Source organism: Fringilla coelebs, assembly GCF_963513975.1.
Source record: "Fringilla coelebs genome assembly, chromosome: 14".
Lineage (NCBI taxonomy): Eukaryota > Metazoa > Chordata > Aves > Passeriformes > Fringillidae > Fringilla > Fringilla coelebs.
In genome coordinates this window covers 100,838-123,613 of record NC_140040.1, presented here as the reverse complement: position 1 = coordinate 123,613, position 22,776 = coordinate 100,838, and the positions used below count along the sequence as shown (strand labels likewise).

The window sequence follows — 22,776 nt, the reverse complement described above, 5'->3', positions numbered from 1 at the left end:
TGCTACTTCACTCATCAGCCTTCCATACAAAAACTTCTTTCAGAACACTGTGAGAGTAGAATTAGGCTTACCAATTATTAAGGCAGCTTTCTGTTTCCTGCTAGAGGAATGCTGCCCTGTGAACTTGCTCTCAATAGCACTGTACAGCTCTAGAAGTAGCTGCAACAAGAGGAAATAAAGAAACGTTAACAGAAACAGGACAACAATGGACTCTCCACATAAATCCCTGTGCTGAGACACTTGATAAAAGGCAAAAAAACCCCAAACTAAAACCAAACTAAATCAAACAAACCCCAAAGCACCTAGTGTGCTCCTATTTGGCATCTGTTTTACTTTAGTGTCTCTAGTTCTAATAGTGTTCCATGGTTTTGGTCATTGTGAGGATTTAGTCACTGGTGCCAGTGAAAGAAGAGCTCTGTCCAAGGCAAAGCATGTTTCTGATATGTTTAGTTTTTTTTCATATGGGCAGAACTCATCTGTGAAACTGTGATGGTTCCATCCTCTTATGAGCAATGCACTCAGCGGACACTGGTCTGAAGTGGCATTTCATTTTAAGACATGAGTTGGTGATTCTGGTGCTACTTTTCCCAGTTAAATTTCCTATAAAAGTTTTTCTAAAAAAAAAAAAAAAAGAGCAGCATCTCATTTCTCCAACTTGTACATTGAAAATGTATTTTGAAAACAATATACTTCTATATTCAATCACCCATTTGATCTCATAAAGCTTTTGTCTGATTATCCCAATCCACAGCATCTTTTTAATCAAAACTCTTGTATACAAGTCATATAAAAAGACCTTTTCATACATAAATGCACCCTCTCCAGGAGTTTGAAAAGGCATTGTATCACAAGTTTGACTGAGTTTGAGAGGATTTTTCAGGACTTTTTCATGGCCTTATAAATGTCATGCTCACACTGGTCTGTTAATTCCAAGAGAACTTACAAGGAAGCAATATTTAATTGTCACAACCATGGGGCTCAGTCACTTGTTTTTAGGAGCTCTTTTCTCAGCGAAGTCACGTGCCTTTTGTAGAGACAGTTTCAGCTACAAAAAGCTGTTCATTGACAGAAGCATACAGTGGCAGTACTTGTAGCAAGGCCTCACTGGAGAAGGGGACACCTGAGAGTGGGATGGAAGGCCTGACTGTGAAGCAGAGACAATCCACTGCCTCAGCTTTGAGTCATTGATAACTTGATAATGCAAATTCAAGTTAGGGATAACCTGACTCTACCATATTTAGAGCTATGCCAGCTTGGTGAATGTTCTGTAGCATTAAGGCTGTACTGTCCAGAAGAAAGGAAAGCATACTGCTTCATCTCAGTAAGGAGACTGGCAAAAATCAAGACCATTATTGGAGTGGAGAAATCATTTGAAAATTCTTATAATTGCAGTGGCTTCTGTTTCTGTTCATGAACTGTCCTGTAATCTCTGACAGCTAGGCCTGCACTGAGCAGGTATGCCATGGCAGCCATGCAGCCCAATAGGCCAGCAGCAATCTCTGCCCCATGCAGGCTGCACCAGAAGCCCTGATAGCCTTTGCTTTGATAAAGCTGCTCTCTCTCTTTGCACACTGATGAATTATAAACGCTCAGCAGAGAATGGAGGAAATAGTACAGAGCAGGCACTGTGCCAACTGCAATCACTATGTACAAGGTGCATTCAATTAGCAGCCATGCTGGGAAGTGCCACGGGACCTGCAGAGCACTAACCAAAATCAGAACACAAGGAAAGACCAGGAGACACCCTCCCACGACCATTGCTGCCCTTGCAATGGGCAGCTTTAGTAGGTAGAAACGTTGGTCAAGCTGCTGGGCTCGCTCGCCATCCGCTCCGCCGAAGCCGCTGTAGGCCCCGCCGTACTGGTAGTAGTAGATGCCCCCCAGGGCGGGAAGGCCGGTGTATCCTCCCGCCGAGCCGCAGGACACGGAGCTGCAGACCAGGATCAGGACGGCGAGCAGGACCTCCACCATCTGGCAGCAGGCTGGAGGGGAGGCCGAGGTGAGTCTGCGGCCACAGAGGAGCGCCCGGGAGGGAGCCGGGCCAGCCGCTGCGCTCCGCAGGACAGAGGGAACGGCTCCCGCCGGCCGCGCTCACCCCGGCCCGTGTGCAGGTACAGGCAGCGGCGGCGCTCCAGCGACCCCGGCACGGTGCGGCTTCCCCGCGGCCCCTCTGCCTCTGGTGCGGGTACGGCGCTAAGGAGAGATGATGGCAGGGGTGGCAGTGACCCGTCCAGCCCCCTCGCCGCCGCCAGTCCGGTCGGCTCAGCCCCGGCGGCGACCCGGACCCTCGCGGCCGCCCGCCCGCTGCCCTCACCGCCCGCTGCCCTCACCGCCCGCTGCCCTCACCGCCCGCTGCCCTCACCGCCTGCCCGCCCCAGCGCGTTCCCCCCGCGCGGCACGGGGGAAGCCCCGCTCCGCCATGGCCCGGCGCGGCCCCGCTCCGCCGGCGCTGGGGCCGGGGGGCCGGGCCGGGCCGCCCCGGGGTACCGCCGGCGCGGTGAACTCCGTCTCGTCCGCTCGCCTCCGCCTCGCCGGCGCTTCTCTGAAGTGGTGGAAGCTCCGACCGGGCTAGGCCCTGCCCCGTCTGTAGGTGCTCAGCTCCCCGGCGCAGGTGCGCGGTCTTCCGGCACCTGCGCACGGTTCACCGGCTGTTGGCGTGTGTGCCCGCTCCCTTCGCTTCCACGGACACGGTCCCCGCAGCCCCTTGTGGCGATAACGTCTCGAGGTTTCTCACCTGCCACCGACCATGCTTGTTAGAACCCACTGGAAACTGACTAAATTTAACTAACTAAATTTTCACAATTGTACAAGTTCTGCCTTTTCCTGTGCTGTGAGTTTTGGCGAGTGTTGTTAGTTCAGTTTTTCTGCCACCTCGTGCCTCTGTAAACTTCATCCGTGCCTCTCTGTTCCCTTATGCAACCCCACTCCCAGCCTCTCTGGGCTTGCCCTAACTCCCCGAAACCCATCCTGTAATGCAGTGATTGCGCCTCTATGCAGCACTCAAGACACAAGTGCACTGGCAGTTTACATCAGCAGAACAACTGTCTGTCTTGTCCTGGCAATACACAGCATTTTGTTGCTTCTCCAGCTGCCCCAGCACAGAGCCTGTGTCTCTAGATACAGTCACCAACACCATGGGATCTGTCCTGCAGGGCAGCTGTGAGGTTCCAGTTCAGCCCTTGGCAGACCATGTTCAGGTAATTTTCTTTAGATATGTTACCTTGTATTTAGCCATACAGAACCAGATAGACCCATTTTGTGTCTTTTTGCTGGAGGCCACTTCAGACTATATGATGGGACCTTTTTACTGAGAATAATGTCCTGCTGCCAGTCTGTCCTCCCATCCAGGTAGACCCCTTAGTACAGCAGCCATCACCTTCCAGCAGAGGAGGTGATGAATTGTTCCTGTGGTTATTGCTGGTGGCTGGAGTGAGGGCAAGTGTCCAGGATCTCACCCATGTACAAGTGTCAGCATTTCTCAGGACTGGTACGGGCAGAGCTGATTCAGGAAAGGGAGAAAAGTAAACAGCATGACAGTTTGGATATACAGAAAACTCCACATTCAGAGCAAATGCTTTTATTCAAGAGTTTGACCAAACATTGTCTGTAAAAGCTCTTTGCTTTTACAGCAAAAAATTTGCAAAGAAATACTGTCATTACATTTAGGAAAACACATTTTTGGGAAAACAGTTACACTGTAAGGTCTCAGACACAGTACCTGAATATGTGCCCTGAGAGGAACTCATTCCAAATTTGTCTCTAAGATGCAGAAATACATTTCCGCCACATGCAAGACTGGTGGCAACATACTGTTTCACCCTTCTGTCTCTACAGGAGCAACAGCAATAACCCTATAGACTTATATGGTGAAAAGCCTAAAACCTGCACCTCAGCACTGTGGGAAAACACTCTCCTCAACACTTCACCTGTTTCCACAAAGGACTGGAGATCTGAAAATGCATCTTAAAATTTACTTAGGTTGAGGTAAGAGAGAAGGAAAACAACCATTGTTTCAATGCCCAGTTCAGATAGAGGGGACAGAAATTGTGTGCGAAGTTAGAAAATGGAGAATCCGTAGGGAGCTTCAGATGAGGAGTCTGGAGATAGTGCAGGTGCTCAGCAGTGAGGCTGTTGCACACATCAGCATAGGTTGCATCACTCATGTTGACATGCCAGAAAGCAGACCTCCTTGCTGGATGAGTTTAAAAATTTCAGCAACCCTTTTTCAACTTTTAGGGTCATGCACAGTGCCATTTTTCTTAGTAGAGCTTTTAACTGAAAGGGACATGAAGAACTAAGTAATAATCATGAGTCACAAGAAGGGATGAAATAAGTGTTTCTTATACAGAGTGTTGCTGCTGGTCATCCAACAAACAGAGATAAAGCTTTCTTTGGATTTATGTGTGATTTGCGTGTTCAAAGACAGACAGGAAGTATTGCTCTGTTGGAGATGTGTTCAGTGTTTTACTAGAGTATTTGCTGCTAAAAAGTGAGGTACGAGCTTCAAGATACTGTAGAAGTGAGTCAGTATTACTTAATTTCTGTTGCTACAATGAGAAATCTTAAAAACGTGCTTTGTGTCTCTTCACTCCTGCTCAAAGTCCTGTAGCTGAACTTGGTCAGTATCATCTTCTGGGTTCCTGTTCTCACTGCAACAAATACCAGTCAGCAGAACAGAGCAATAGGAAGTTGAGGATACCAATATTAATCTTCACCACTGTTTTGGCTTCTGTTTGTAATTATTTGTTATTATTATTTTTGGTTTCCTTGCGTCTGGCTACTTTTGATATCACTGCTGTGCTAATGGAGGGAGGGACGTGGTTTGGCTTGCCATGGACCAAGAGCTCTGACCTGGTTCAGTGCCCTCCCTGGGAACTTGGAGGGTAAAGTGGTAGGAGCAAGTCATGAATTGCCTCGTATGTCTCCAGTTTGAGGCAGCTGGGAGCTGCAACACAGTCACTGCTGAACACCACAGCCAGATTTATTGACTGTCCCACATAAATAAATAATCACAGGGACAATGAGTGCAGCATGATGACGATAGAGCAGTACCGCAGAAAAGAACTGGAGGTTACTGTGAATGGCAAACTGAACTCAAGTCCACAATGTCATCCTGTTGCGAAAAAACTAACATTTCTAGGGTGTATGAACAGGAATGTCACATGTAGGACGTGTGAAGAAATTCTTCTGCCCCCATTTCAGCACTGCCTTGGCCTCAGTCTTGCACACTGTGTTTGCAGACACGAGTGGATCAGCTGGAGGGGATTCAGAAGAAAGCAAAAGAAATATCTAGAAATACAACCCGTGGAAAAAGATTGATCACAGACATCTCCTTTGAAATAACAAGCATCTGTTAGCAGCTTGCAAACTTGTTAATAGAGAGGTGTCTAGACAGCTTGCAATCTTGTTAAAAACTCTTGTCAAGAGCAGGGAAATATTTTGTTCACTCTGTTTGCTGTTGGCATGGTCAGAAAACAGAGAGCTTAGCTTGAAGCAAAAGGGATTTATTTTAGGCACCCTCAATGTTTCTCACACACACTTCAACTCCATCATTTTATGAGGAGATGAACAGTTATTGCAGGAGCAGATTAGTCAGAAGATGGTAGGTTTCCATCACTGGGGCTGTAATTCAGTTGTGAGAAGGCTGGCCTGTCTGTGTTCTTGTGAGAAGGATGTGCTTGTGCTGGTGCTGCCCACGCCACCCACTATAAGCTCACAGTGTCATCTCACCCCAGAAAGCCACAGAGCCCCTTTCCATACCACCCCCATTAGCTGGTCACTGTCCCAGTGGCTGCAAGGCCATTGGAGGACAGCTGCTATGACATGTCATGCAACAGCTCAAGTCTCTGAAGTCCTAAGTCAAACACAGGATATGCACTTACCTGGATAATATTTACCTGGATGTAAACAGACACAAGTCTGGACAAGATGTTTTCTTTCGCTGTGCCTGTACTCAGCAATCAGTAAGTAGAGCTCCCACTTTGTGGAACATTCCTCTCAGCATCTGTAACAGGAATTGCAAGTCTTTCATTGTGGCTGTTGGGTCTGTAGCTCACTGGTGCTTCCAACTCTCCACAAACCTGGAGTGCACTCTGTGTCTCTGAATGTGCTGGCTATGGATTCAGTGCCCAGGCTGACCTGCTGGAGTCTGTCCCCTCTCAGCACCACAGTGGTCAGTGTCTGGGGAGTGCAGTCTGCTGAAAGGAGTAGACATAAATTGCTGGAAATAAAAGCAATGGGGTTTTTTTTTTGGGGGGGGGGGGGGGTGGGGGGGAGGGTAACAAGTGATATGTTACTGACCCTGGTGGATTTTTATGCAGAGTGCACCCTGAATTGGCAAAACTGTCCTTGTCTATGACCTACCTGTAGTCTGACAGAGACAGGTTTGTCAGGGCATCAATGCCTGAGCCTGTGCTCTCCTCAAGCAGCTGTTTGTCAGTTCTGCTTTGTGTCTGCAGCTCAGTCTGGAAGCTGAATGGCTTTGTCTTACTGGCTTCACCTCTGCTCAGAGAAATGGGACTCTGGGAGCCTTGGTACCAGAGAAAGGCAGTACCATAAGAAATGCTAAAGTTATCACTAGTTTCTCCTTCCAGTGGGAAGAGATAAAAATCAATTGCTCAAGCTACACAAGAAAGAGGGAGCTGAAGAGGTATGCACAAGATACCTGTGGTCTTGACCTGCTGGGACAGAGAAGCAAACTACAGAGGGTGGAGGCAAGTCAGTGGGGTGGGGTGTTAGTGGGGAGCATAGGGCCTGACGGTCTAGAGAGACAGCAGCCTTGCTGGCAGAAATGCATCCTGCAGGGTATGGCTGTCTCTTTCACCGCACCATAGAAGGATGGCTTGGCCATATTTCTAGAACACTAACTGCTGAGTTGTGTGTCCATGCTTTTGTCCTGTGAAACACTGCACAACCAGAGGTGGGAGGATGGGGGCTGCATACCCCATGTGAAAGCATCTGGAGGAGGCCTGGAGTCATTCAGTGAGAGGAGAAGGGCATTGTGATAGCAGGAGAAACCCACTGATGCTGTTGTACATTTCTGCCCTCACCCTGCTTCTCACCAGGTTCCCAGCCTTATGTAACTGAGCCTCCTATGTCTCCAGAGCCACATTTTTCCCCACCTTGGCAGCAGACTTCCACTGTGGCCTTCCCTGAACCCCACTGCTGTGTGCAGTATGACGGGTAGGGCTCCAGTTGCGTCACTTTGGGGATTGTTGCTAGGCAGAACATACAGCATCGTCCTTGAGGCCTCCCAGTGCCTTGTTTAACCCTGCCAGGGCTGCAGCATGGCAAGAGATGGGGCCAGCCGAAGGAAGTGAGAAAATAACTCATAGGTGCTTGGAGAGGGCCTGCATAAACTTCCAAAGGTTACTCATGTCGGGTTTCAGTCAAAAGAAGAGAGAAATTGGGTAGCCCTCAGCAGAAGACAGCCAAACAGCTTCAATACAAGATGTTGCTCTGTGAAAGGGCTTTGAAAAGTGCTATTCCTTTTCCAAAGGCCTTGGGGCTAGTTGCAATGAGAAGTCTGCCCTCCAGTCTAGGGCTAAAGATCCTGGCTAGACCAGCTGTCTGCACTCCACCGCCTTCCAACCTGCCTCCAGCCCTGAATCCTTGGCACCCGTTGTGGCCTCAGAAGTGTCCGTTGCAATACTGGGGTCAACAGCTGATCATGGCTCCCCAGCAGTGTCAGCCACAGCACTAAGGGACGGGGCCACTCATGTCACCTAGTGAGGTGCAGCCTTACTGAGCAGGTATAAACAGGTAAAATTCACAGTGACCACTGGCCTCTGCAGTGAAGGCATCAGCAGTCTGTTCGAAGGTTGGCAAGTCCCTCTTGTCCCTGAGCAACTCTTCAGTCTCTGGCCATTTGCTGCCATGGCAATAAGAGAAGACTTGGAGCAGCCCTTGGAAGGCAGGAAGAGTGCAGATGTCTCTCATTTATCCTAGCCATGCAGGAATTAAGAGGCAGGAAGCCATAGGTTCACATCACTTAGCAAAAAAACAGCCTTCTGGGAATGGTATCATCTGTGGTTTGCAATACTATCAAAGAGGGAAGAATTGCATAATTTCTGCTGGCTGCCAGAATTATGAGTTTACTTGGATCTTGCAGCAACCAAAAAAAGACCAAAACAAAATCAAATGTAAAAAAAAAAAAAAAAAAAAAAAGAAAAAAAAAAAAAAAAGAAAAACCCTTCCAAACCAATGACAAATGACAACTTGAGCTTACTTTAATCCTTTAGGTCCTGGTGCCTCCAAAGCACTGGCTAGGGAAGTGCTTTCCTCCCTTTAGTTTGTTAAGGAAGATGCCTCCCAATTGTAATGAAGCCACAAACTGGTGTTTGTCAGTTGGTGCGTTGGGATCCCAGAAACTCTTAGGTCAGGACGGACTGATGGTGTCCTCAAGCTTTCTGGTCCATCAATCCACTCTCAGTGAATTACAAGGTGCTAGTGCTGGAATACCTGGACTCTGCAGATTTGCCCCCACCAGTGTTTGCAGACTAAGGAAAGTGGTGACAAAGAATGGCAGCCTTCCTTGGCATGCCAGGAGGCCAAGCTGTGTCTTAGGCTGCCTCCAGAAAGAGTTAATGCAGAGCCATGTTGCAGGCGTTTGAAGTGACTACAATTGCAAAGGGGAGGAGAGGTCATTTTTGGGTGGGGAGAGCAGCCCTCTCTGTGGGCCAATGGCTAAATGATTTGGTCTCAACGCCCAGTTTTGGGGATTATTTCATGGGCAAAAATTCACAGGACTTTCTTCTCAAGGGGATTTGTCCTGGATGAAAACTAGGGACTGGACCCCCAGGCTTGTTGGTGTCTCCCTGTGTGTGCTGTAGAAGGTAAGGTGCTGTGTTCTGGTGCCTTGCTTCTTTCAGGTGGGTAGTGGGGAGTTCTTCCCTGGCCACCTACACTGAAAGTATTTACTGTGCTTGTGTCTACAGCTCCCCTTCTCAGAAGAATCATGTTGCAGGGTGGTGTAAGGGGTCTGCTAGGCTAGACTGTGTATTTGGGAAACAGCCTAGCTGTTGAGATATGTGCCTCATTGCTAGGCTTGGTTTTTTGTGCAGCCCTGCCGAATATTTTTTCAGCTGACTTTCTTCTGGTGGAAAGGAAACGCAGAAGGTTTCAGCAGAAAAGCTGAAGTCTTGCTTTTGTGACCCTGTTAGATCAGCCTGAGTTGCTATAAATGGCCTAATAATGCACTGCTGGTAAAGTAACTGCAGCATCATGGGGCATCTCTAGGTGCAAACTCCACTGAAACTGTGAGAAATTTGTTCAGATAGCAAATCCTGTCTGAAACAGGTAACACTACAGCCCTTCTGGCTCAGTCTCTGAGTCAAGGAAGGGGAGGCTGTGCTGTATCTGTGAGTGTGAGGCTGTGCAACTACCATCAGGAAAGGGCCACTGTTTACTGAATTGCTTTTCAGTGGAGCAGAGAAATAGGACAGAATAGAAAGCATAAGCAGTTTGTGGTAGGATTACAAGGTAGTGCCAGTATTAGAAAGAACAGAGTGTGGCTCAGGAGGTCTGCCTCTTCTGTGCCCTATCCCTAAGCTGCAGGTGGAAATCCCTGAGTCATCATCAGTTTGTAAGTTAGGCTTTTTCTGCCTGGTCTAGCTCGTGTGCTGGGTATAACATGCTGAGATGTGTAAGTCACTTTTGTGTCCATTTTTGGGTCTTGGAGGCAGCTGTTCCTCTGCTGTACCTTGCTTTTTACTCAGTTTCAGGTTGAAATACAGGCCCTTTGTTTGGGGCAGTGCTGCCTCCTGGACTTCCCTCTTGGCCATACCAGTCTTGCTGTATTTCCTAAACATTGCCTTTTGCTCTAGGCTCTCTGGGCTGGGCTGTTCTCTGCTGACAGAAGTGTCTAACCTCTATGCTGCCACTGCCCAGTGCATCCTGATAACATTGAAGAAGAACGACCTTTTTGGCATCTGATATTTGGTGTATAGTGCTGCATTTCTGTCTGTAGACTGGAGGAACCTCCTGCATATGAGCACACATAGTGGGCCAGCCCTTGTGTTTGCAGGTTGAGGTGTACAAGCTGATAGCTGGGGGGAGAAAGTGGGTGACCCGGTCCTTCTGTCAGTGGAATATTGAATCTGCAGTCAAACAGTGACTACAACATGTGCTAATTCTTGGCTTCTAGCTTTAGCGGGGCTTTTTCCTCCTCAGTGCAGGAGGTCCATGCTAGGCAGGGGTGCAGCTAACACATAGAAGTGCCTTAATCTTTCCCACTGTATTGCTCTTTCACTTATCCATGGGGTTTCACTACATCCTGGCACCAAATACGGCCCTACTTGCTGCTGCTGCTTTGTCCATAGGCAGTAAGTAGTGTCTACAGCTTTTGGAAGTTTTACTTATGGGCTGCATCCCCAAATGCATCCCCAAACCAGATTCCTTGTTTGACATGTGTTAACTTAGTCCAGGAAATTCACTTTGCACTGACAGCTCTCAAGATGGACTCATACCTGATCCAAGTGAATGGCCATGGAGATCATGCCCCTGTGCTAGATGTTCATCTCAAGAACACTGGGAACAGCATATCACCAGGGAAGGTGAAGGCTCGGAAGCCAAGATGGGCTGTCAGGGCCTCCGAAATGTCAAAGAAGACTTTCAATCCCATCCGAGCCATTGTAGACAGCATGAAGGTGGAACCCAACCCAAAGAAAGCCATGATCTCCTTGTCCTTAGGTGAGCATAGTCCTGTGGCTGAAGCCTCCAGGTATCTGGATCAGCTGTGTGGCTGACAGATTGCAGGGCTCTGAAGCACAAAGTTTGTGCGAACACCAAGGGATAGGTCAGACAACCACACAGCTCTCTGCCTGTCACAGATCAGCGAGAACTTTACTGTTTTTTTGATCTTTGAAAAGGAGACCCGACGGTCTTTGGAAACCTTCCCACAAACGATGAGGTCACACAGGCTGTGAAGGAGGTTTTGGACTCAGGACAGTACAATGGTTATGCTCCATCTGTTGGTAAGTTGACAAAGCTCATCCTGTGAGAGTTGGATGAAGTCATATGCCAGGTCCTACTGCACAGCAGGAGCCCACAGACATCTTTCCATTAGTGCCCTACAGCTGTCCTCACCAACAGTCGCATGTGTATCCCCCAGATACACTTGTGTGGTCTCTCCTGTGTGGGCTGTTTGAGGCCCGGAGATCCTGCAGATGCTGTTTGCTGCCCCAGCCATTGGGGCAGACAGGATATCAAGAACCTAGAAGAGCTTGGCTACTGTGTGTCCCTGCCATGGGTTATAGCCAAGCTCCTTTCTGATCTGCCTTAACCAGGAGTTCCCTTGGGCTCCCTGACTTCACTAACACCATGAGCCTTGTTTACAGTTAGTGCCAAAAGTATGCACAGAGCATAGATCTGGCATAGAGTGGCATCGCTAAACAATGAAAGCCGTGTCTTGGCTTCCTTCTGGTTCAGAAAATTCCCTGGCTACCTTCCACTCTGCTCCTGTCAGTTCTGTCCCTGGGACATACTAGGGCCAGAGTTTGCCTCCTTGCCCAAGGTTTGTCGCTGCTCTTGGCCATCCTTGGGGCTTGGCAGCCTTGGGGCTGCATGGTGCTTGGCCTGAGGTAGGACAGTCTCTGCCACCAAATGGGCTCTCCCCAGCTGGGCAGCAGCTGTGAGCCTTGTACTGGTAAGAAGAAAGAAACGGTACTGGTAACAAGAAGGAAAGAATCTGTAAAAACCTCCTTTCCATGTCTGACTCGTCTTTCCTCAGGCTACCAGTCCTGCCGGGAAGCTGTGGCTGCATACTACAACTGCCCGGAGGCACCACTGAAGGCCCAGGTACTGGTGCCCAGCCAAGGCACTCCCACTGCAGTGCAGACAGGGTGCTGCTGCCTGCAGACCATGGGGCATGGGGGCCCTACCCCATTTCTCCCTCCCTGCCCAGTTACAGGACTAAAGGCTAGTCAAATCACCTTGTCCCAAGGTGGCCTCCTGCTGCTCTCATCCCTTCCCTGAGCCCTTTACCTCCACCCTCCCCAGGAGGAGGTTTTGATTTTCACCAGCTGAAGTTTCCCCACTTTCAGTCAGGCCCTGGCACTGTCTTTTTTGACTGAGAAGCTCTCCCTGGCAGAGCTGAGCCTGGATGTTACTCCTGTGTGTCTGAAGTACTTCAGAGTGATTGTGCTTCCCACTGACCTCTTTGTGCTCTTTGCAGGATGTCATCTTGACAAGTGGCTGCAGCCAGGCCATAGAGCTTGCCTTGGCAGTGCTGGCCAACCCAGGCCAGAACATCTTGGTGCCACGGCCTGGCTTCTCCCTCTACAAGACTCTGGCATTGTCTTTGGGGATAGAGGTCAAACTGTATAATCTCTTGGTAAGTAGTGGCAGGCCTGGAAGGGGCAGCCCTGACATTTCTCCTCTCAGAAATACCCTGGCCCTGCCTGGGAAGTGGGTGAAGGCGACATGAGTAACCCTGGGTGCCCTGGCACACCTGACCTTGTGTGGCAAATCCAGTTCCTCAGCTTTTACTTCCCTTTCTCTTCACTTCACTAGCCAGAGAAGGCCTGGGAAATTGATTTGGAGCACTTGGAGTCTTTGGTGGATGAGAAAACAGCTTGCCTCATTGTGAACAACCCATCAAACCCCTGTGGCTCTGTGTTCAGCAAGAGCCACCTCCAGGAGATCCTGGCAGGTGAGCTTGCCTGTGTGTTTCTGGGGCCTGGGGCATGGTTGCAGTCTAGTGTCTGCCCCCACTGCTCGTGTCTCAATCACTGCAGCACCATGGCCAAAGGCTTTGCTTCTGACTGACTCCACCTCAGGAATGAGGGCTTGCTCAGTGTGGAGGTGCTCTCTTATCTAGGCAAGAACATGCAGACCATGTGTCTTCCTCAAGAGCTCTGTGTGACTTGGACTGCTCATTTCTTCCCTCTGGCTCTGCACTAGGAGCGTTCACAAGAGCCCTGTACTTCTTTGTCCTGACAGGGAGGGCTGTGCTGCCAGTCCCCACCAATTGGAGCACAGCTAGGCTCAGTCAGGACAGGGATCCCCAGTTGTCAGGCTCTCCAAATGAACAGCCTGTAGGAGGAAGATAGCGACCCTGTGCCCTGAGACAGAGCTTCCCTCAGAGCTCTGCCAGGCTCTGCAGCCAAAGGGCAAGTCTGTTCCCATGGAGGATGCAGGTGGCCAGGCTGAATGCCCTCTCTTCCACAGTGGCATCAAGACAGTGTGTGCCCATCCTGGCTGATGAGATCTACGGAGACATGGTGAGCATCCCTTGCAGTCCTTTGCACTTGCAATGCTGCCTGTCCTTTTTGATGTACCTAATCCTTGGCCTTGGCAACCAGGTCTCTGGAGGGGGGGGACATCTCTGCTTCCCTGAGCCTGGGTCCATGCCTGGAGCTCCCAGTCCTTTGGGGTACAGTCCTAGGTGAACCTCTCATGTCCAGCTCCCTTCCACTCCCCAAACAGCTTGCTTTTATGTCTGTGCACTTACCATGTTCATGCTTTGAAGCTGTGAGTTTTCACCATCGGTTTCTCATTGCTTCCCCGCATCCCTTCTTGCTAAGCCTCATGCTCATGCCCATGCTCACAGTAAGAGGCAGGGACAGCCCTAACACAGTTTCTGGTCATAGGTATTTGCTGACTGCAAGTATGAACCCATTGCAACTCTCAGCACCAATGTGCCAGTCTTGTCCTGCGGTGGCTTGGCAAAGCGATGGCTAGTCCCTGGCTGGCGGATGGGCTGGATCCTAATTCATGACAGGAGGGACATCTTTGGTAATGAGGTGAGAACCGCTGTGTTGCTGTCATGGCAACACACTTGCAGAGTCTTCAGTGTGTGGATCACCAGGTCTTTAACTGATACAGGCAGGTACTGCTCTTTTGCTCTCACATGGGTGTTACCCAATTGTGCTTACCTGCTTTTCTGCCCCTCTTTCATGTCCCTTCCTTACTCCATCTGCTCCCAGACATGGTCTTCTGCTCACATCTACACTGTAACTCACTCTGTGTCTCTGCTGCTCATTAATATATGCCTTGTCCTTTTCCCTTGCTTCCAGCTTCTCAGAGAGCTCCAGTGTGCACTGAAAGTATTGCATGGCTTTTCAGGCATGTGGAGTCCATGTGTGGTGTCTATGTGCTCTTACATGGTTTCTCTTAAAAGTAAGAACAAAGCACCTTGCAGTGCTGCCAGTACTTTATCTGGCTATTTTTCAGCTGTGTTACAAGGACAACCATCTACTGCAGTGACCTTTCCACCTAGAAGGCTCTCTGCAGAGGAAGAGGGAGAAGAGAGGACCAAATGAGTGAGCAGAAAAGCTAATATTGATTGTCCTTACCTGGCTTTGAAAGTGTGGATTGTGGGCACAAACCAAAGGGAAATGCAAAGTTGTATTTGGAACAGCTCTGGCCTTATTTGTATTATCTATATTCCAGCCTGGTTTGAGTCAGGTTGGGAAGTTCCAAAAGTTGTCTCTGTTGGCATTTCAATCTGCAATGGAGGAACAGAGAATGACACTGTAAATAGTCTGCTAAACCTGGCATATAGTCAAACAAATGTTCTTTAGTTCTTTGTATGCTCACTGAAGAGGAGGGTGTGAACAGCTGTAGAAATACAGGAAGTGAGCCTTGGAGCTGTTCCTTTCCTTTAGGGAAGCATCATCTAAGCTGCAAATACTGTGTTTTCTCAGATCAGGGATGGCCTTCTAAGACTGAGTCAGAGGATCCTAGGACCCTGTACAATTGTCCAAGGAGCACTGGAGCGTATCTTGCACAGAACACCACCTGAGTTCTACCACAACACCCTAAGCATCCTCAAGGTAAACAGGCTGTTATAGATCAAGAAGGGCTGTTCACAAATTGTTTGGAGGGAGTCCTGTCCCTCTAGTTCATCATTATTCCTCTCCTCCTCCCCACTTGGAGGTGCAGTTTTGTCTGTGATTAGGATGAGCCAACAGATCAAATTCCAGCAGGAGACATTGTAATGGGCAGAAGTAATGACTGTGATAACATTCAGGTAGCCTATCTCTGCAGCTGTAGCTGCTGACTCAGGGCATGGTGTTTGGCACTGGCTTTCTGAGCTCAGCTCACTAACACCTGCTGCACTCAAGGCCATGATCTCCCATACTGTTTGCATTTGTTGTCCCTTTATTTGCAGTAGGCAAACCTGTTCATAGTCCCAGTCCAGAGTTTGGCTTCCAATCACTGAGCTGTTTTCTGGAATTTCTCCTGTTTTGAAATTTCTCCTTCTTGCTTTTCAGTCTAATGCTGACCTTTGTTATGCTGCCTTATCAGCTATCCCTGGCCTTCAGCCTGTCAGGCCTGCTGGAGCCATGTACCTGATGGTAAGTGAGCATTGCCAACACTCACACTAGGTCTGGTTGCCAGAGCTAGTCAATGTTTCAGATTGGTACTTGCCAGCAGATCTCTGGTACTGTGCATTTTCAAATTGCCCTGTGCAGTAAATGCATCCCCTGGTCACCTTAGAAGGCCAGGATATGCTGTTAACTGCTCACAGAGCAGAGGCCAGTACACTTAACCCACTTGCTTCTGCACAGAACTCCATATCATTTCAAGACAAGGCTGTTTCACCTGGATATGAGGCCTGCTGGCAACTGGAAGCCCCTATTTAAAACAAGGCAGAATATCATACCTCCTGTAGAAAATGAAGCCTTCTTCATACTAGCATGCCTGTCTTCTGCCTGTGGTGTTGCCTTTTCTTCTGCCTTTTCCCATGCCTGTTTGCTTTAAAGTGTATAATGTGCTGAAATTTCCTTTTAAATCTCATCAAACTCAATTGAGAAATTTATGACACTTTGACATATTTGAAATTTTTTTTCCTTTTATTTTGTTCCATTTCATAATGTCTCCAGTTTTTCATTCACTCTTAAAATGTGGACTCAGAACTGGACAGTACTGCAGTATCTGTCTCACTGATTTCTATAGAAAAATCCTTATCACTTGACCCTGTTTCAAATTTTACTCAGAGCTACATAGGTAATTTTGCTTATGCTTTTTATGTAGAGGCACAGCTCTAAGATTTTTTCACACTTACTGTATTTGTGCAGTAGCTGGCTGTCTATTTCAAATTAAATCACATGTTTATTTTTGTTTTCTACTAGCTCTTTCAGAACTTATGTATGCAAAGTATCTCTCAAATTACCTGTTTAAGAATATTTTCATGAGATGTTTAAAAATCTTCTTTGGTTATAAAGGTCAGTCTGGATGTGGCCCTGAACAAGTTGATCTAGTGGGTGGCAGCCATGTGGAGGCATTGGAACTAAATGAGCTTTAAGGTCCCTTCCAATCCAAACCATTCTGGCATTCTATAAACGAATGGCCAGAGTAGCACTGTCTTTATGTGAGAGATGGACAGCTGCCTTCTTTCCAAATACAAAAAAGAAATATTTATTGAAGATTTTACCGTTTTCATGTAATTTTACCAATTACATCATCCTACAAGGATTTATTTTGTTCATAATATTCTAGACCTTGCTCTATTTCTTTTTATTTTAAACCAAAGCATTAGTTTTTTTCTTTCATGACAGGGCTCTTAATGCACATTGAGTTCTCTAGCAAGCTCTGTCTCAATATCTTATTTCTTCCTTTTCACTTCTAATTGGTTACTGTGTCTTTCAGGTGTTTTTTTATTGAAGCAGTATTTAACTGAAATTCCATCTTTAGGTAGTTAATGAAGGCTTTTTCAGAAGCCCAGGGTTTTGGGTTTTTTTATATGTTTCTCTCTTGCATCCCAAGCAGCCCAAATCATAAGCAAAAATTGAGGGCAGACAGTTGCTCTTGACTGGGAAGTCATTGGGCCATGTGTGTAAACAAGGACACTGTAGGTAGTTTTGGTGCCCTTGATTGCCTTGTTACATCCCTCTGCTGCAGGTTGAGATAGAGATGGAGCATTTTCCGGAGTTTGAAAATGATGTGGAGTTCACTGAGCGACTCATCTCGGAGCAGTCTGTGTTCTGCTTGCCAGCCACGGTGAGCCTAAAACTGAGAGCCCCAAGGAGCTGCAAGGCCAAATGGGGTGGGAAAAACTGTAGGGGTTTGCATCCCTGAGCTCTGAGGACAGGCTAGGAGTTGTGTATGCAAGTGCACATAGTAATGTAATAGTGTGTAGGAGCTGGCTGTCAGCTCCCCGTGCTGTGTGTGGCAGTCTCTGGCTCACTAACAGCCCTCAGTCAGGCTGCCAGGATCTTCCCATCTCCACACTTGCCCAGTATTTCTCAACCTGGCAGAGCTGTATCCCTGAAATCCATATACCCCACGCTTCCTTGCTGAAGGTGCTCCCTCAGAGGAGTGCTCCCGCCTGTGTTCCTTTCCTCAGTCTGTTTCCAGTCCCCCAGCCCTCCAGACACAGGGAAGGCTGAGAACATCTGTGCCTTGCATTCACTTCCAACACTGAATATGGACAGGGCCTTAAATATTCTCCAGCCCTCTCCTTTGCTAATTCCTTTCAGCCCATTCCCTGCACAGTTCACACAAAGTCCTCTGGCCTGTCCCCCTTACAGCATCATGTCTACACAGATGGAGATGGGAGATTTGCTTGGAACAGGAAAAACGGTCTAAGGTAGCAAGAACCAAGCCTTCCTGTTCTACATTGGCTGTATTCATGTGCTGATGCAGCTCATGGTCCAAGGCAGGGCTCTAAAACTGGCACTATCCCAGGTAATCTGCCAGCTTCATCTTTTCTCATTCCAGTGCTTTGAGTACCCAAACTTCTTCCGCGTAGTGACCACCGTGCCTGAGGAGATGATCTTGGAGGCCTGCAGTCGCATTCAGGAGTTCTGTGAGATGCACTACCAGGGTGCTGAGGCGGCCCAGGATCTGGAGTGTGACAAGTAGCTGCAGCTGGCCCCCTGCCTCTGTCAGGCTAGGCCTTGTATGAGGCAGCAGCTGGGCAGGCAAGGCTGCTTCCAGCCAGCCCCACCTCTCCCTGCCCGTAAGCAGCCACTCTCCTGCTGCTTCACTTTTTGTGCTCCACAGACTCCTCAGCATTATGGAAAGAGGAAGACACTTCTCTCTCCTCCTCCACTAGAGCTTGCACATCCTCTTGCTTCCAGTTCCCCGTGTCTCTGTAGACTCAGCATCTGTGCCCTGTGTCGGTCTGTGCTACCGTGAACCAGCTGCAAGCAGGGGCAGAAGGTTGTTCCTGGGTTGGGCCCTGTGGCAAGGGCCCTGTTGGCCTGTGCCTCCGGTGCTGGCCACACTTCCCCTTGGGGACAGGAGAAGGCTGCTGTCTTGGAGGATAAGAGAAAAGTACCCACCTCTCACTTCCCTGTTACCTTAGGAGGCCAGAGCTCTTTATACCGAGCCCTTTGTGTGATAAAGGGAGTAAGTTATTGTAACTTTTTTATTAATAAAAATTCTGACATGGCAGTCCTGCACTGTCCTGCTGTTGCGCTAGGTTAGGCTTGGTCACTGTGTGGGTCACCTTTGCTTACCTCATGGTATTGCAGTGCACCAGGCATGGCCCTGCGTGCCCAGGGCCATCCTGTGTGCCAGCGGGGATATGCTGAGAGTGATTCAGACCCCCAAAGAAACCCACCAACCCTGAGAGCAGGATGGGCCCTGAAAGCTTGACACAGACTGGAGCCAGGCCTGATGATGTTGGCAGCTTGCTGTGGCAGCCTGTCCACTCCCCACAGAACAGTCATGTCCGCACCTTCTCCTTGGCCCTCAAAGCCTCCCCCACTGTGGACCCCAGCAGAGCAGTGGGTGCTGTGTTTGCTGCTGCAGGGAGGCAACTGTCCCCAGGACTGGAGCCAACCATGCCTAAATACTCAAGGCTTGGCATGCCTTTTCTGCTGTAGTGGTGAATCATGGGGTGGCACCCCATGGCTCATACTATTTGTGGTGTGTGTGACATGCCAGTGGTACCAGGGTTACTGATTGCTGAATATGTCAGCTCCATAAAGTAATAAGGAACTGGTGGCCTGTTGTCTGTTTATTCAGTGGAAATGGGAGGAGATGATAATGCCCATTGCAACACGTGTTCTGGTGAGATGTTCCCTTTCTGGAACTGTCAGAGGGGCAACTTGTGGAGTGCCTTACATTGCCACCTGCAGCTCTGTTCACGTGTCCTCCCACAGGGCTGGGATCCACAGGTCAACCCTGCCTCCCCAATGACAGGAGCCAGCTCTAGATTACACCTGGCCAGTCCTGCCAGGTTCTATAATCGTCTAATTGTCTCTCCTTACCTTGCCCAATACAAAATCTGGGTACCAGTACTCCATTAGAGGGGAGGGCTAAATGAGAAAGATAGCAGTGTATGGAAAGGTCTTTGACACATTAGCTGAGTGTCCATGCTACATCTTTTCCTTTTATGGAAAGCAATCCCAGAACAAAAAGAGAGGGAAGCTGGGGCTATGAGTGAATGGTACACAGCTTCAGAGATTTCATGCCATTAGACCTTCAAATAGAGCTGAATAACCAGAATGGCTTAAGAAAAGACATCGACAAGTAACAAGCTGGGTGGTGTATGAAGGATCTGTTGGACCAGGAGACCTTTACAGCATGATGTTGCTGCATTGTTATGCCATCTTGAACCTACTACAGTTTTCATGTACCATCTGCTTCCTTCAACTCTCCTCCATGTACCTTAGGTTCCGTGGTTTTAATCCCCACTACTAATAAACAAATCCTGGTTTTAGAGAAAGCTGATCTTTTGAGATCACTCTTCCTTCAGGAACCCCTTGTCTTTCAGAATCCCCGCAGAGATGTCTGTTAACATGCAAATAGTCTGCAATAATCAACACAATCCTGTTTCTTTTTGTCCCAGCCACATTTAACTGAGAAGGCTGAGAGAGCCAGAGACATAGGCATATGTCTATCTCATAAATCTCAGGATATTTTGATTTCTCAAAGCCACATCCTCCATTGTCATCTTTTGTAAACATATCCTTTTGACCACACCTAGATTTTCCCTGATGCAATAGCAAACTAGCATTAAACCACAAATGTGCTAGTATCATTTTTCAGGTATTATACTCACAGATGCTTTGCGTCATGGTGTGGGCGTAGGTTAGAGCACCCTGCCAGCCATACGAACTAGCTTAAGTTGGAGTTTGGAGGTACTCTGTGCCAAAGGAAACTCCTGCAGCATTGAGACCAAGGAAAAAGTCAAGACACAGATCTGAAGCTGCTCTTCGGAGATGCTCAAACAAGATCTGCAGAGCTTAAGCAGAGCTGCCCCAGTCCCCTTAGAACTGATTGTGGGAAAATAAGGGAAGATTGGCAAGGAGGATTGTAAATACACTCAAGTGTCTTGCAGGTGAAGTGTAGAAAAACACATATATTATACTAATTGTTGTTTAGTCTTGTGTGTTTGGTAAGTGGTACATCTGTCTTTATATAACATAGGTCTGTGCTAGACTTAGAACCACCCTGTTGAAAATGCTTGACATTCCTGCTTTGCTGTGGTAAAGATCAAATCTCAGTGGTAAACTGTGCCTGCAAAAATCCCTGATATACCTGTGAAAACAGCAGGTTTGGTGATCCTTGAGCATGGACTAGACTCCACAGTGCTGGCATCCCTGTTTGTGTGCCTCTGCCTGGGTCCTGCTTTGAGGATTCCCTAGTTGGTGAGGTAATGGAAATAAATTTACTCTGCATTTCATCTGTGTTTTTGTGGTTGTTACTGCATCCTGCCTTGTGCCGGCTCACACACCGATCCACAGCCATCCTCCCTGTCTTAGCTGGGGAGCAGCAGTGCTATACCCTGGCACAGGCTTGCCACGTGTGTCTGCCCTTTTCTGTGCTGTCTGGGCTGGCCATATTTAGGATTAGGGGGATTTACTTCAGATATGGGGACCTAGGCAAGGACACAGCCTCATGCCTTGGGCTCTCTTTGAGAAATGAAGAAACTTCTCAGCTTGAGGTGTGCTAGTCCTCAGCTTCCAAAGGGGCTGGCAGTAGGTTCAACCCTGACAGGGAAACTGGCACTGCAGGTAAGCTGGGATAAATTGCACCTGCCAGCAGTGAGATCATCAGTTCCCCCAGGTGTTTTAGGAACCTCAAGGTAGCCTGGGTGCTGGTGCTGGCCTCACCCACTCCCTCTTTCAGTAGCCCTGACTGCCTTCAGCTGGTCAGTAGACCAAAGGGGAGGTCTCTGAGGGTCTTCCTGCCTTGGGGCCATGGCCTTTGTCTGCAAGAGCCTGTCTACGCTAGCCTGCGCTCTGCCATTGTGTAGCCGTGCTGTACACCTGCAGTGGGAAGATGTGGTTTTCACTGATTTGGACCCAGGATGGTTGCAAGGAAGCAGTCTGGGGGATGATTGTGGAGGCCCTGCTGAACCAGAGCCCAGCCTTTCAAGGAGCTCAGGTAAGGCCTGAGCAGTGCATGGCAGTGGAACCCCAAGGGAAGGTGTCTGTGAAAAACTTTGTATGTGAGTCCTAGCACATAGCCTTGTTCTCCTGGGGCATGCTGCTTTGTCAGGGGCCAAAGGAGCTGACCTGCTCTGGTGGCATTGCCCACCAGAGGCACATAGAGGTTTCCACAAGCATGAGAAGTGGCCAGGAAGAGATCGTGGATGTAAGAGGAGGTGGTAGCAGTGGGCTGGGAGACAGTACTTACTCGAGGTGAATGGGAGGGATTTTGTAAACCAGACTATGAGAGTGTAGAGGAGCTCTGCAGGAGAAGGAAGGCTTAGCATAGTCAAAGTCATGCCATTGACAGGACAGCCACACAAGACACATCCTCAGCAGGGTTCCAGTAGATAGAAGGCACCTAGCTAAGCTTAACAACCAGTCAGAACAAGGTTGAGGTTGTGTGTTCTACACTGGCCTTCAGCCTCAGTCCCCAGCATTGGGGAGAGCCTCCTGAAGGGCAGGAGCACTGGAATCTTCCTCATGGTTTGGCTGTCTGGTATGGGCTCTTACAGTGTTGGGAGCCCACATCAATACCAGCCCTTTGCTTTGTCATATATTGTCTTTGTTTTCCTTACTTGTCTCGGGTCAGTGTTCCCCAAAACTGCCAAAGCAAAGGGGTGTTGTCGATAAGTCTGAATTACTTATTTCCTGGATACCTGACAGAAATAGTTGGTGCTAGCACAGGGTCTTCTGCACTCCAGCACATTGCATGGGCTGTGCATGCCTCAGGTCTGCTTGTTGCTCTTGTTTCTCTCCACTCTAAACTAGCTGTTCTGCTCCCCCTTCAGTTCCTGTGCTGATTTCCAGTTTTAGACTGCCGATGCACATCAAGAAGGCAGAAGCTGACCAGTGAAATTAATTCAAAAATTGAATATATATATATTTCTTACTGTTTTCCCCATTTCTGTAATGTGTTCATAAAGTATTATGTGACCTCCTTCTTTCTCTTGTGTTTTCTCATTTTCCTCTTCCCCCACCACTTGATATTAGAGTGCTATATTACGATGAAGGCAAGAAATGATACTGCAACTGTGCAAGGGTGAGAGAGGAAAAAGGTTAGCCACTATCCTTGCTCTTGCCTGACACAGCTTTGGGTTTTTATGTGCCAATTCAGACAAGTCTATTTATCTCAAAGTGTCTCTAAATAAAAATATAACTTTAAAACTTACGTCAAACACAAGGAAAAAGCCACAGGTACATCAGCTTGTCCTTTGAGAGATACTGCCATATAGGGCACCATATCAATAATTTGTCTAATTTTTCATCTTTCTGGAAGGCATATGCGACAACATCTGCTCTAGCTCAGAAAGAACTTTCTCTGACTGGAATTTAACATAGGCATTGCACCTCTGCTCCTATGCCTTCTGGAGCTTCCCTCACTGCTGCATTCTTTCCATCCTCTATGAATGATGACTTCTAAAGCAACCAGGGTGACTGTATACAG

The 22,776-nt window shown here is 48.3% G+C and overlaps 2 protein-coding genes across 2 annotated transcripts; one reads left to right on the top strand and one right to left on the bottom strand.

The window, feature by feature from the left end:
* Positions 1-39: 39 nt before the first annotated feature.
* MARVELD3 (MARVEL domain containing 3) lies at positions 40-2,521 on the bottom strand (the record flags this gene model as incomplete). Its single annotated transcript, XM_084214954.1, has 4 exons — positions 2,363-2,521; positions 2,096-2,193; positions 1,711-1,982; positions 40-159 (listed from the first exon to the last, which is right to left on the bottom strand). Exons 1-4 carry the CDS (start codon positions 2,419-2,421, stop codon positions 40-42), a joined length of 549 nt encoding a protein of 182 aa, XP_084071080.1. The 5' UTR covers positions 2,422-2,521.
* A 6,248-nt stretch (positions 2,522-8,769) lies between these two features.
* Positions 8,770-14,768, top strand: TAT (tyrosine aminotransferase). The gene is made up of 8 exons (XM_084215095.1): positions 8,770-8,834; positions 10,447-10,689; positions 10,869-10,973; positions 11,729-11,796; positions 12,173-12,331; positions 12,511-12,649; positions 13,168-13,220; positions 13,590-14,768. The coding sequence occupies exons 2-8, from the start codon at positions 10,455-10,457 to the stop codon at positions 14,259-14,261; spliced, it is 1,431 nt and encodes a 476-aa protein (XP_084071221.1). The 5' UTR covers positions 8,770-8,834; positions 10,447-10,454; the 3' UTR covers positions 14,262-14,768.
* Positions 14,769-22,776: the final 8,008 nt, after the last annotated feature.